Here is a 14,422-nt window from a genome sequence, read left to right on the forward strand (position 1 = left end):
ACGCAAACTCCAAATATACACAGCAGCGTCAGGGTCGGGATCGAACCCACGACCTCCTGTACACCAGGCGAGGTAGTTAAATCCGCTATTTCGGTGTCACTTGCAATGGAACGAACGCGCGCGCGTATTGTTTGCCGAGTTGCGTTGTGTTTTTCTCTCCTTCGCCAGAAGAGCATCTGGATTCCACGCAGCAGCAGGCGCCGCTCACGAAGCCTCAGAGACCTCTTCAACCCATAAAACCATTCGACGAGGTAATCATCAGCTGTTTGACAAAAACACACACATACCTACAATATATTTCGATTTAAAGCTTTCGTGACTGCAGGGATTCATCTTCTTGGTTCTTTCGGTAAAGTCACCACGTAGAAGGGAAATAATAAAATAATAAAAATAAAACATAATAAGATACAATTCTCACGACGTTTCGGCCACAACGCAAGCAGCCGTCCTCAGGTGAAGAACAGGTCTGTCGGAAAGACAGCGTCTGAATGAACAGGTCTGTCGGAAAGACAGCATCTGAATGAACAGGTCTGTCGGAAAGACAGCGTCTGAATGAACAGGTCTGTCGGATAGACAGCGTCTGAATGAACAGGTCTGTCGGAAAGACAGCGTCTGAATGAACAGTCTGTCGGAAAGACAGCGTCTAAATGAACAGGTCTGTCGGAAAGACAGCGTCTAATGAACAGGTCTGTCGGAAAGACAGCGTCTGAATGAACATCTGTCGGAAAGACAGCGTCTGAATGAACAGGTCTGTCGGAAAGACAGCGTCTGAATGAACAGGTCTGTCGGAAAGACAGCGTCTGAATGAACAGGTCTGTCGGAAGACAGCGTCTGAATGAACAGGTCTGTCTTTCCGACTGTCTTTCCGACAGACCTGTTCATTCAGACGCTGTCTTTCCGACAGACCTGTTCTTCGCCTGAGGACGGCTGCTTGCGTTGTGGCCGAAACGTCGCGAGAATTGTATTTTTTTTTTTTATTTTTATTATTTCCCTTCTACGTGACTTTACAAAATATATTTTGGGCAACTTAACAATCCCCCCCCCCCCTAAAAAAAACACCCCCATTTTGTGTGTTCTCAAGGTTATCAGATGCCTGGTGTCGGTTAAGTTACACAAATGTCCCCCGTGTAGCCTACACGGGCTGTTGGGGCAAGTGCTGTTGGCGAAGACCTGTCGGGGCGTCACGGTGTTTGGGTAACAACCGCACCAGGCCGCCTTTGTCTCCCCCAAATGCTGACGTTCGCACACCGCACCAGGTGTCCGTTTAAGGCTGAGTCGACCGAGGGGAAGCCCAGGACCGATTCAAATATAAACACGCCGGCGTTGTTGGTCGTGAACGGGAATTGAGCTTGGGTCGCTGAGTTGATAAGCACAGTCCAGCGCTGATCGCTGTAGCTCCCCACACACACAGACACACACAACACAGATACACAGACATCACACACAACAACAACAACAACAACCGCCATTCGCCACTAAGTGGCGGTGACGTCACCACGACGCTTGTGCCAGGCCATGTGCACCTTGAGGCTGCCACGTGAAGTGTCCAACGCCCGCTGGCAGGAGGTCACGGGGCAGACCCAGCAGGTGCCACGGGTCGACTGACCGAGATGACCGAGACGACTGGCTGATGCACCACCTGTGCCCCCTACTGTGCCAACTTGCTGTGCTTTAGCCACCCGGCGCTCACACGCACGCAGATATACACAAACAGATACGGCATTGAAAGACGCGTCCCCAACATTATATTATAATACAGAGGGATGATGCCATTTGTATCTTTTCTTAGGGAGTTGCAGGTGGCAGCGGCTGGAGTGTCACCCGTTTTCCCACACCTCGATGGAGCAAAGCGCCGCTCGCCATCATGAAAGAACTCCCTCCGTGGATTACGGACTGGATGAGGTGAGCCATTTCTCACTTGGCGTCCACTCGTGAATCCAAGTTGGCTTCGCTTGAATGCAGCGGTTCTTTGCCGTCACCGCAGCCTTGCGCCCCTGTGGTTTGAAATTCGTAATTTTTGTCTCGTGTCAATAAACACATAGGGGTTCAATCTTAATTTTGGAGCTTTCGTGACTGCAAGAATTATTCTTTGGTTCTTTCGGTGAAGTCACGTCTAGAGATAAAATAATAATAAAATAATAATAAAACATAATAAAATAATAATGTAATAATATAATATCACTTCCCTTCTACGTGACTTTACCGAAAGAACCAAGAAGATGAATCCCTGCAGTCACGAAAGAAGCTTTAAATCGAAAAATAAAATAATAATTAAATAGCATATTACGACGTTTCGATTGCAACACAAGCAATCGTAATCATCGCATAAAAGAAATAGCGACAAAAATCTAACTAGAAAACTATAACAGACATACAAGCAGACAGACATCCTCTCTCTCTGTGTGTCCTTGTGATGTCTGTCTGCTTGTATGTCTGTCTATAGTTTTCTAGTTAGATTTTTGTTGCTATTTCTTTTATGCCCGATGATGATGATTGTGTTGCAATCGAAACGTCGTAAAATGCTATTATTTAATTATTACTTTATCTTTAGACGTGACTTCACCGAAAGAACCAAAGAATAAACACATAGGGGTTGATGAAACAAAGTGTTTCGATGATTTAACCTTCTACAAACATCCGGCCACGTCTTGGCAAGAAAGATAATCTCGTATCCCCAGGGGGGCGCATCTACCCCCGGCGAAGAATGACCACTGGTACTAACAGGGAGGGTTTTCCACCCTTTTATCTGCCAACAAAACTGACACCTTTTGCAAGGAATCATGTCTACATTAAACACAATAGTTGCAGTCAAATGCAAAACAAAAACAACACTCTGATCATTAATTGATGCATTGTTTTTGAAACTGATTGGTCCACACCAGAGGCAGCTTTCTTTAGAGCCTAGTCTCATACGGTGTTCGACCAGATGACGCCAAAAGGCGTTACACAGTTCAAAGACAACGCACCATCAGAGTAACGAGAGCTCGGGGTGAGCAGCTACATTATGGGACCTCCTTTGCCAGTACCAACATATACTCATAGGGGTTTAACCCTTTTTCCTGGCAAAACTGACACCTTTTGCAAGGACTCATGTCTACATTAAACACAATAGTTGCAGTCAAATGCAAACAAAAAACACATCTGATATTAATTGATGCATTGTCTTTGAAACTGATTGGTCCACACCAGAGACAGCTTTCTTTAGAGCCTAGTCTCATATGGTGTTCGACCAGACGACGCCAAAAGGCGTTACACAGTTCAAGACAACGCACCATCAGAGTAATGAGAGCTCGGGGTAGAGCAGCTACATCATGGGACCTCCTTTGCCAGTACCAACATATACTCATAGAGTTTTCCCCTTTTTTCTGGCAAACTGACACATTTTGCGAGGACTCATGGCTTACATTAACCACAATACTTGCAGTCAAATGCAAAACAAAAACACAATACTCTGATAATTTATGCATTGGCGTCATCTGGTCGAACACCATATGAGACTAGGCTCCAAAGAAAGCTGTCTCTGGTGTGACCAATCATTTGCAAGGACAACGCATACATTATCAGAGTATTGTGTTTTTGTTTGCATTTGACTGCAAGTATTGTGGTTATTGTTTTTTAGTTTACATTTTTACCGTGCAATACAGTATTGTAATTAATAAGTACACACAGTATATAGTTTATACAGTACGGTATTGTAAATTGCTCTGTGTTGCTAAATTATCACCGTTCTGTAAGACTCCTGGGTAGGCTATAGGCCATCTTCGACTTACGACATTTCGACTTACGATGATGGGGTCATCGTAACGCATCTCCGTCGTAAGTCGGGGACTGCCTGTACATGTGTTCTAGTGAGAGTCGTAAGTCGGGGACTGTCTGTGCATGTTGTTATAGTGAGAGTCGTAAGTCGGGGACTGTCTGTGCGTGTTGTAGTGAGAGTCGTAAGTCGGGGACTGTCTGTGCGTGTTGTTATAGTGAGAGTCGTAAGTCGGGGACTGCCTGTGCATGTTGTTATAGTGAGAGTCGTAAGTAGGGGACTGCCTGTGCATGTTGTTATAGTGAGAGTCGTAAGTCGGGGACTGCCTGTACATGTTGTTATAGTGAGAGTCGTAAGTAGGGGACTGCCCTGTGCATGTTGTTATAGTGAGAGTCGTAAGTCGGGGACTGTCTGTGCATGTTGTTATAGTGAGAGTCGTAAGTAGGGGACTGTCTGTGCATGTTGTTATAGTGAGAGTCGTAAGTCGGGGACTGTCTGTACATGTTGTATAGTGAGAGTCGTAAGTAGGGGACTGTCTGTGCATGTTGTTATAGTGAGAGTCGTAAGTCGGGGACTGTCTGTGCATGTTGTTATAGTGAGAGTCGTAAGTAGGGGACTGTCTGTGCGTGTTGTTATAGTGAGAGTCGTAAGTCGGGGACTGTCTGTACATGTTGTTATAGTGAGAGTCGTAAGTAGGGGACTGTCTGTGCATGTTGTTATAGTGAGAGTCGTAAGTCGGGGACTGTCTGTGCATGTTTTTATAGTGAGAGTCGTAAGTCGGGGACTGTCTGTGCATGTTGTTATAGTGAGAGTCGTAAGTAGGGGACTGTCTGTGCGTGTTGTATAGTGAGAGTCGTAAGTCGGGGACTGTCTGTACATGTTGTTATAGTGAGATCGTAAGTAGGGGACTGTCTGTGCATGTTGTTATAGTGAGAGTCGTAAGTCGGGGACTGTCTGTGCATGTTTTTATAGTGAGAGTCGTAAGTAGGGGACTGTCTTGCGTGTGTTATAGTGAGAGTCGTAAGTAGGGGACTGTCTGTGCATGTTGTTATAGTGAGAGTCGTAAGTAGGGGACTGTCTGTGCATGTTGTTATAGTGAGAGTCGTAAGTCGGGACTGTCTGTACATGTTGTTATTGTGAGAATTGTAAGTAGGGGACTGTCTGTGCGTGTTGTTATAGTGAGAGTCGTAAGTCGGGGACTGTCTGTGCGTGTTGTTGTAGTGAGAGTCGTAAGTAGGGGACTGTCTGTGCATGTTGTTATAGTGAGAGTCGTAAGTAGAGGGACTGTCTGTGCATGTTGTTATAGTGAGAGTCGTAAGTCGGGGACTGTCTGTTGCATGTTGTTATAGTGAGAGTCGTAAGTCGGGGACTGTCTGTGCATGTTGTTATAGTGAGAGTCGTAAGTCGGGGACTGTCTGTGCATGTTGTTATAGTGAGAGTCGTAAGTCGGGGACTGTCTGTGCATGTTGTTATAGTGAGAGTCGTAAGTAGGGGACTGTCTGTGCATGTTGTTATAGTGAGAGTCGTAAGTCGGGGACTATCTGTGCATGTTGTTATAGTGAGAGTCGTAAGTAGGGGACTGTCTGTGCATGTTGTTATAGTGAGAGTCGTAAGTCGGGGACTGTCTGTGCATGTTGTTATAGTGAGAGTCGTAAGTCGGGGACTGTCTGTGCCTGTTGTTATAGTGAGAGTCGTAAGTCGGGGACTGTCTGTGCATGTTGTATAGTGAGAGTCGTAAGTAGGGGACTGTCTGTGCATGTGTTGTAGTGAGAGTCGTAAGTCGGGGACTGTCTGTGCATGTTGTTATAGTGAGAGTCGTAAGTCGGGGACTGTCTGTGCATGTTGTTATAGTGAGAGTCGTAAGTCGGGACTGTCTGTGCGTGTTGTTATAGTGAGAGTCGTAAGTAGGGGACTGTCTGTACATGTGTTGTAGTGAGAGTCGTAAGTAGGGGACTGTCTGTGCATGTTGTTATAGTGAGAGTCGTAAGTAGGGGACTGTCTGTGCATGTGTTATAGTGAGAGTCGTAAGTCGGGGACTGTCTGTGCATGTTGTTATAGTGAGAGTCGTAAGTCGGGGACTGTCTGTGCATGTTGTTATAGTGAGAGTCGTAAGTCGGGGACTGTCTGTGCGTGTTGTTGTAGTGAGAGTCGTAAGTCGGGGACTGCCTGTACACACCGTTGTTATCATATCACGTGGAAAATCGCATGAGCTGCAAGCGTTCCATTCGCAAGGGTGTCCCAGGGGTGACACCAAGTAAGTTCGAATAGGCGGATTTACTTGAGAACGGTCAGAACTGGATCTTGACTTAAAGCTTTCGTGACTTCAGGAATCCATATTCTTGGGTCTTTCGGTGAAGTCGGGTAGATAGAAAATACAATTAAAAATAATAAAATTAAATAAAAATAAGAAAAATAATAATAATAATCAATTGAAAATTATTAAAGCAAAAACCCACGACGTTTCGATCGCAACGCATCAACATAATTTATGAATGTGTTCAGTTAGAAATAACAATAAGTGTAACCCGTAAAAACAAAGTTTTTCACTATAAATCCTTTATATGCGTGGCGGCTAGAGTCCTCTCGTCCTCTGGCTTGAGATGGCTGCCACCTATGGGTCAGATGATTGCATGCCACCATTAAGCAATTGGTAATTAAATATTTAATTTGTTTTCCCTAAACAGTGTAAAATTTTGGAAAAAAAAATTCACGAACATTAATTGTCACGCACAACGAGTCTGTGTAGCAAAATGTCAGCTCGATTGGATCACGGGAAGTGGGTTAAAAAACGACCGAAGGATTTGCACGGTCGTTAGCAAAGCAAGCAAGCGAACTTAATATAAAGGGTTTTAAAAAAACGACGACGTTTTGACCGCAAGGCAAACGTCGCTTCCTGTCGACCTGAGCTCGATTGGCGGTGACGAGGCTGCGCTGTCTTCACAGGCGTCACAACAGACGAGGGGCGCCTACAAAGACGGCCCAAGAAGCACGCGACATGGGTACGTACGCAAGGGGTCTGTGGGCGCTGTGCGATCACACTCGTGGCTACTCGTGGCGGGCTAGACCTGGCCACGCGAAACCCCGTCGTCATACGGGACGTCCCGTAACCCGCTGAAATGTGCGTACGTTTATTTGCGTGTAGTTTTTCTTACTTGCAGATAGTTTTTATTTCCCTCGTGACCTTTTCCCCGTGTTCACAATCAACATGTTTGGGTGTTAGATCGCCGCGTTATTTATAAATGTGTCGTAACCCTCCACCACCCGACACGGCCAATCGGTAAAACAGTGTCACGTTGACAAAAGACAAATTAGTTCGCTGCTTTAGCCCCCACACCGGTGTGTGTTGAAGCGTGAAACCACAACGTTTACTATTTGAGTAGCGCTGTGACGTTTCGCTGGTAATTGCATCCAGCAGCATCATCGCACAATTCGCCAGAATCTTGAGGGGCTCTGCTGTGTCTCCCGTTCTTATATAGAGCGGCAGCAGCAGCAGCTGCAGCAGGTGACGTCATCATTCACTAGTGATGACGTCATCACTAGTGATGACGTCACCCTGCTGCTCTATATAAGCAGCAGCAGCAGCAGGGTGACGTCATCGTTGACTAGTGATGACGTCACCCTGCTGCTTATATAGAGCAGCAGCAGCAGGTGACGTCATCGTTAACTAGTGATGACGTCACCCTGCTGCTTATATATAGAGCAGCAGCAGCAGGGTGACGTCATCACTAACTAGTGATGACGTCACCCTGCTGCTTATATAGAGCAGCAGCAGCAGGGTGACGTCATCACTAACTAGCGATGACGTCACCCTGCTGCTTGTATAGAGCAGCAGCAGCAGGGTGACGTCATCGTTACTAGTGATGACGTCACCTGCTGCTTATATAGAGCAGCAGGGTGACGTCATCATTCACTAGCGATGACGTCATCCTGCTGCTTATATAGAGCAGCAGGGTGACGTCATCATTAACTAGTGATGACGTCACCCTGCTGCTTGTATAGAGCAGCAGCAGCAGGGTGACGTCATCACTAACTAGCGATGACGTCACCCTGCTGCTTATATAGTGGACGTCATCATTGACTCATTAACTCATCAGGTGCAACGATGTGAGGCGGTGTTATTGTAATTATATACTCGATTAAACTTTGCCCCGTATCTTTATGCCGATTGTCATTGGTGGCGACAGCTGTTCGCGTGCCGAACGACCGAAGCTGTTCCGTGATTTTCGTGTTTGATCGCGTAAATATGCGCGCGTCGTTAAACCCGCCACCGCCCAATACAGCCGAGTGGGAAGGTTTGCCACGTAGTGAAAGCGCGCCAACTCGTTACTAGTTCAGCGCACTGGTGTGTTGGACAGTGAGCTCACAACATTTACAATTCGAGTAGCTGTGACGTTTCGCCGGTAATCCGAACCATAACCCACCCAATACAGCCGAGTGGGAAGGTTTGCCACGTAGTGAAAGCGCGGCAACTCGTTACTAGTTTCAGCGCACTGGTGTGTTGGAGAGTCAGCTCACAACATTTACATTCGCGTAGCTGTGTCGTTTCGCCGGTAATCACAACCCTAACCATAACCCGCCCAATACAGCCGAGTTGGGAAGGTTTGCCACGTAGTGAAAGCGCGCCAACTCGTTACTAGTTCAGCCGAGTGGGAGGTTGCCACGTAAATAAAGCGCGCCAACTCGTTACTAGTTCAGCGCACTGGTGTGTTGGAGAGTCAACTCACAACATTTACAATTCCAGTAGCTGTGACGTTTCGCCGGTAATCACAACCCTAACCATAACCCGCCCAATACAGCCGAGTGGGAAGGTTTGCCACGTAAAGAAAGCGCGCCAACTCGTTACTAGTTCAGCCGAGTGGAAGGTTTGCCACGTAAAGAAAGCGCGCCAACTCGTTACTAGTTCAGCCGAGTGGGAAGGTTTTGCCACGTAGTGAAAGCGCGCCAACTCGTTACTAGTTCAGCCGAGTGGGAAGGTTTGCCACGTAAAGAAAGCGCGCCAACTCGTTACTAGTTCAGCGTAATGTTGTGTCGGAGAGTCAGCTCACAACATTTACGATTCGAGTAGCTGTGACGTTTCGCCGGTAATCACAACACCCGGCATCATCAGGCGACAGCCGCAGAGTCGTGGAGAAATTCTCCTCGTGTTTCGGTCTCAAATAGAGGGGATCAGTGTGACGGCGTCACTTGTGTGGGCCAATCCGGTGCGAAGACCAGAGGTGTGGGAGGGTTAATGCGTGTGTAGTGTTGTAAGGACGGACTTCTGGACTTCTTTATGGCACACACTGTTTATTATCTTAACACACAGCCCCTATCACACTAAGGGGGTATACGGTCCCCTCACCCGTTACCCTCAGAAGGTACAAGTCTCCGGACCTTGCAGGCTGTCTAATCTCCCTGCTCTCCCAGCGTCCTCTGGCTGGACCTAGGGCAGCGGTCGGGAACCTGTGGCCCGCGAGCCATACACATGGCTCTTCCGGTGACGGCATATGGCTCCCAGACAATTTTGAGTTGAAAAAAATTATAATAAAAAAATAAAAAAATAAAATCAGTTTGGAACTGATTTTAAAATACTTGTGATATTTGCTTAATAATAGTGTGTCATTTTAAAGTAAACAGAAATTAGTTTTGAAGATAAAATTTATCGGGTCACAGGTCCCGTGACCAGAAGTCACATTAAAAGTAAGACGTATTTAATTTATTATACGTTAAAAATTACTATATGGCTCTCAATGAAATATATTTAGAAATATTTGGCTTTTATGGCTCTCCCAGTCAACAAGGTTCCCGACCCCTGACCTAGGGGATCTCTCCCCGACCGCTGGTGACTCTGAGCCCGAGCCCTGACGAGGGCTGGACGGCTTGGTCCAGGGTCCTAGACGTCTTCGGCCGACTTGGGTCTTCGTGTAGCAGAACTCCTCCAGAGCTCTCAGCGCTCCGGCTTGTATACCTGTTCGTGGCCGCGTTGTCCAATCCCCGGCCACCTTGTGGGACCCTCCGATTGGTCCTTCCCAATCTGGCGTTTGGATCCTACCTCACCCCATTTGACCCTGACCGTTTGATTGAGCGGGAAAACCTTGTTTACGATCAGCTCTCACAGTTTGCGAACAGCGAGTAGTTACCACCACTACACGTGCATCTACATCAGAATGGATATCCGTTACCGGTTGGATTACTAATAGGGTAAGCGACAGACATGGTCGCGAAAGCCTACGGGTTAAACAAAGTAGCTTTTATTCTTAGGTTGTTTCGGTAAAGTCACCGTGTAGGTAAAACATTAAAATTAATAAGAGTAAAATAAAAATCACGACGTTTCGGAGGCAACACAAGCTTCCGTCTTCAGGTGGAACCGTCACAGCCACGACAGCCGTATCAAGTAAATGAGAGATTTCAGGAGCTACCACTCCGATTATATAATGGTTGGAGAGGGGGGGTAGGGCCAAGTACGGCATACTTTTATTAATACGGTAAGGTGAGGCTTAAGAGGCTGAGCCTTTGTTATGGAGAGGTACGGTTTGTGACTAAGCCTGGCCTACGTAACAATAGTGTGAAAAAAGAAACAACTAAACCTGGTAAAACAAGCCTGGCTGTCTATCAATAACCTGTAATAGTTGTCTGTCAAATAAGATGGTCCAATAAGTGTAGTTAAATCTTTTTTGCATGGTCAATACATCTTTCCAATGATTACTCAGTTTGTAACCGTCATCACGGTTGAAATTATGTCTGTGTTTGTATATTTGTATGGCTTCGTGTACAAACCTTTGATGGTAGCCAGGAGGTTTGCAGAGAACCTTGGTCTCGGAAAAGACAATTTCATGAGAGCCCACCGAGTTGTAGCAATGATCGGCAACGGCCGAAGAATCAGTTCTGCCGTGTTTCAGATCTGACTTGTGCTCGTAACTTTTGTGTCTTTAAGAAGAAGAAGTAGAAGATGAAGACGAAGCAATGGACACAGGCCACATGGAGCCCGAGACCGGCACCGCCAACCCCCTGTGGATGAATCAGGTACCAGCAAAACTATGGGAACCTCATTTGCCAGTAAAAATATGATAATTGGTTTTTACCCTTCTATCTGGCAACAAAACTGACACCTTTTTACAAGGAGTCATGATTTGTATAGACAGCAATACCTGCAGTCGTAATGCAAACAAAAGACATAACTCTGATAATATATGCACTGTCCTTGAAGTTGATTGGTCCACACCCCGAGACAGCTTCCTTAGAGCCTAGTCTCACATGGTCCTTGAAGTTGATTGGTCCACACCCGAGCAGCTTTCCTTAGAGCCTAGTCTCACATGGTCCTTGAAGTTGATTGGTCCCCACCCCGAGACAGCTTTCCTTAGAGCCTAGTCTCACATGGTCCTTGAAGTTGATTGGTCCACACCCGAGACAGCTTTCCTTAGAGCCTAGTCTCACATGGTCCTTGAAGTTGATTGGTCCACACCCGAGACAGCTTTCCTCAGAGCCTAGTCTCACATGGTCCTTGAAGTTGATTGGTCCACACCCGAGACAGCTTTCCTTAGAGCCTAGTCTCACATGGTCCTTGAAGTGATTGGTCCACACCCGAGACAGCTTTCCTTAGAGCCTATCCTCACATGGTCCTTGAAGTTGATTGGTCCACACCCGAGACAGCTTTCCTTAGAGCCTAGTCTCACATGGTCCTTGAAGTTGATTGGTCCACACCCGAGACAGCTTTCCTTAGAGCCTAGTCTCCATGGTCCTTGAAGTTGATTGGTCCACACCCGAGACAGCTTTCCTTAGAGCCTAGTCTCACATGGTCCTGAAGTTGATTGGTCCACACCCGAGACAGCTTTCCTTAGAGCCTAGTCTCACATGGTCCTTGAAGTTGATTGGTCCACACCCGAGACAGCTTTCCTTAGAGCCTAGTCTCACATGGGTTAGACAGATGACGCCAAAAGACGCACAACTCAAAGACAACGCACCATCAGAGTATGAGAGCTCGGGGCAACATCTACACTATGGGAACCTCATTTGCCAGTAAAAATATGATAATTGTTTTTTTACCCTTCTATCTGGCAACAAAACTGACACCTTTTTTTTACAAGGAGTCATGCTTGCATAGACCGCAATACCTGCAGTCGTAATGCAAACAAAAGACATAACTCTGATAATGTGCACATTATCCTTGTAAAAAGGTGTCAGTTTTGTTGCCAGATAGAAGGGTAAAAAAACAATTATCAGGTACCCCAAAGTTCTACAGCCAGACACCAATCCCGTACCGACGCCAATGCTGGAAATCCCACGTGATCCTATGGTGAGGGTGAGTCCCTCCATAGGACCAACCACTTATTGGCTTCCCTGTCTGTCTGGTGGTTATCGTTATTATTTTATTCACAATCAACGTGTTTGGGTTTAGATCGCCGCGTTATTTATAAATGTGTCGTAACCCTCCACCACCCGACACGGCCAATCGGTAAAAAAGTGTCACGTTGACAAAAGACAAAATAGTTCACTGCTTTAGCCCCCACACCGGTGTGTGTTGAAGCGTGAAACCACAACAATTTACTATTTGAGTAGCGCTGTGACGTTTCGCTGGTAATTGCATCCAGCATCATCATCGCACAATTCGCCAGAATGCTGAGGGTCTCTGCTGTGTCTCCCGTTCTTATATAGAGCAGCAGCAGCAGCAGCAGGGTGACGTCCTCATTAACTCATTACAGCGCAGAGAGAGGGATGATGATGATGATGGGCTTAGTCGGCAATCCAATCAGCGGTTGAACTCGTGACCTTTCGATTGCGGGCCGCAGACTGGCCCACCCCCGTCGGTCCTCATTTCAAAATAGCCTCGAATGAAATGGAAGACTGTCAAATGACCTCCCGCTCGCTCGCCGCTGCTGTGGTACACCTCGTGCCACACAGGGACAGCTGCCAGTGGGGGTGCCCCCTTGGCCAGACTGCCGACGGCAGTGACGAGATGCAATGAGTGGCGCTTGAAGCTACTCAGGAGTCGGTGTAGCAAGGGGGCCCTACGCACTCAAATCCTCCCTCGTCGTTACATTCTTGGGAGCGTCGCTACGAGCCGATTTGCCCGCGGGGTTTTTGGAGAGGGGGTCCTTTGGTTGCGAAGAATTAACGGCGGAGAAATCTTGAGTTCGAAATCGAGCGAGGCGAAACGTTTAACGACCGTAACATCTTCTTGGTTCTTTCGATAAAGTCACCACGTAGAAGGGAAGTAATAAAATAATAAAAATAAAACATAATAAAATAATTCTCACGACGTTTCGGCCACAACGCAAGCAGCCGTCTTCAGGTGAAGAATGAAACACTGCCAAGCTTGGAGCTTATATATGAGCTTGATATGCACATTCTTTTTTGTTAAGGCGCTCTTCTTCCACCTCCAACCCAGCTTATATATAAGCTCCAAGCTTGGCAGTGTCTCATTCTTCACCTGAAGACGGCTGCTTGCGTTGTAGCCGAAACGTCGTGAGAATTATTTTATTATGTTTTATTTTTATTATTTTATTACTTCCCTTCTACGTGACGACTTTACCGAAAGAACCAAGAAGATGAATCCCTGCTGCAGTCACGAAAGAAGCTTTAAATCGAAATTTGACCGTAACACGCCGAGACAAGATTACGAGCGATCACCGATGGGCACATCTGACGCGTTTAACGGTAGACGGCACGTGTGTGTGTGTGTCACGGTGTTTGCTTGTGTTGTTTATCGCGATGTGTATATTTGTTTATATATTCAGGAATCAATTGGATGTCCCGAGTCATCTGCTTTCACCAGAGAAAAAGTATCTTCTTCCCAAGCCACGCCTTCCACATCTGCGCCACGAGGAGATGGCACATTAGCACAGGAATACCACACAGCAGCACAAGCAGATGGCACAGCAGCACAAGCAGATGGCGTAACAGAAGGAGATGCTGTAGCAGGAGGAGATGATATAACAGAAGGCGATGATATAACAGAAGATGATGACATAACAGAAGATGATGACATAACAGAAGATGATTACATAACAGAAGATGATGACATAACAGAAGATGATGACATAACAGAAGATGATGATGTAGCAGGAGATGGTGTAGCACAAGAAGATGACATAGCAGAAGGAGATGATGTAGCACAGGAATACCACACAGCAGCACAAGCAGATGGTGTAAGCACACAAGCAGATTTAGTAGTACAAGAAGATGATGTAGCACAAGCAGATGGTTGTAGCACAGGAGGAGATGATGTAGCACAGGAGATGATGTAGCAGAGAGTGTGTAGCACAAGAAGATTGTGCAGCAGAAGAAGATGACATAACAGAAGGAGATGACATAACAGCAGGAGATGGCGCAGCACAAGAAGATGATGTAGCAGGAGATGGTGTAGCAGGAGATGGTGTAGCACAAGAAGATGACATAACAGAAGGAGATGATGTAGCAGGAGGAGATGTAGCAGGAGATGGTTAGCAGGAGATGGTGTAGCAGGAGATGGTGTAGCACAAGAAGATTGTGCAGCAGAAGAAGATTACATAACAGAAGGAGATGACATAACAGCAGGAGATGATGTAGCAGGAGATGGTGTAGCACAAGGAGATTGTGCAGCAGAAGAAGATTACATCAGCACAAGAGATTGTGCAGCAGAAGAAGATGACATAACAGAAGGAGATGATGTAGCAGGAGATGATGTATCAGGAGGAGATGACATAACAGAAG

At 46.5% G+C, this 14,422-nt stretch overlaps 1 protein-coding gene across 1 annotated transcript; it reads left to right on the plus strand.

Moving 5' to 3' along the window:
- Window positions 1-138: 138 nt before the first annotated feature.
- On the plus strand, window positions 139-13,977 carry LOC133362861 (uncharacterized). The gene is made up of 5 exons (XM_061581803.1): window positions 139-251; window positions 1,790-1,902; window positions 6,698-6,753; window positions 10,668-10,756; window positions 13,468-13,977. The coding sequence occupies exons 2-5, from the start codon at window positions 1,865-1,867 to the stop codon at window positions 13,975-13,977; spliced, it is 693 nt and encodes a 230-aa protein (XP_061437787.1). The 5' UTR covers window positions 139-251; window positions 1,790-1,864.
- The last annotated feature ends 445 nt before the right edge of the window (window positions 13,978-14,422 follow it).

This window comes from Lethenteron reissneri, unplaced genomic scaffold, assembly GCF_015708825.2.
Source record: "Lethenteron reissneri isolate LAM-NWPU_2019-01 unplaced genomic scaffold, ASM1570882v1 scaffold_1630, whole genome shotgun sequence".
Lineage (NCBI taxonomy): Eukaryota > Metazoa > Chordata > Hyperoartia > Petromyzontiformes > Petromyzontidae > Lethenteron > Lethenteron reissneri.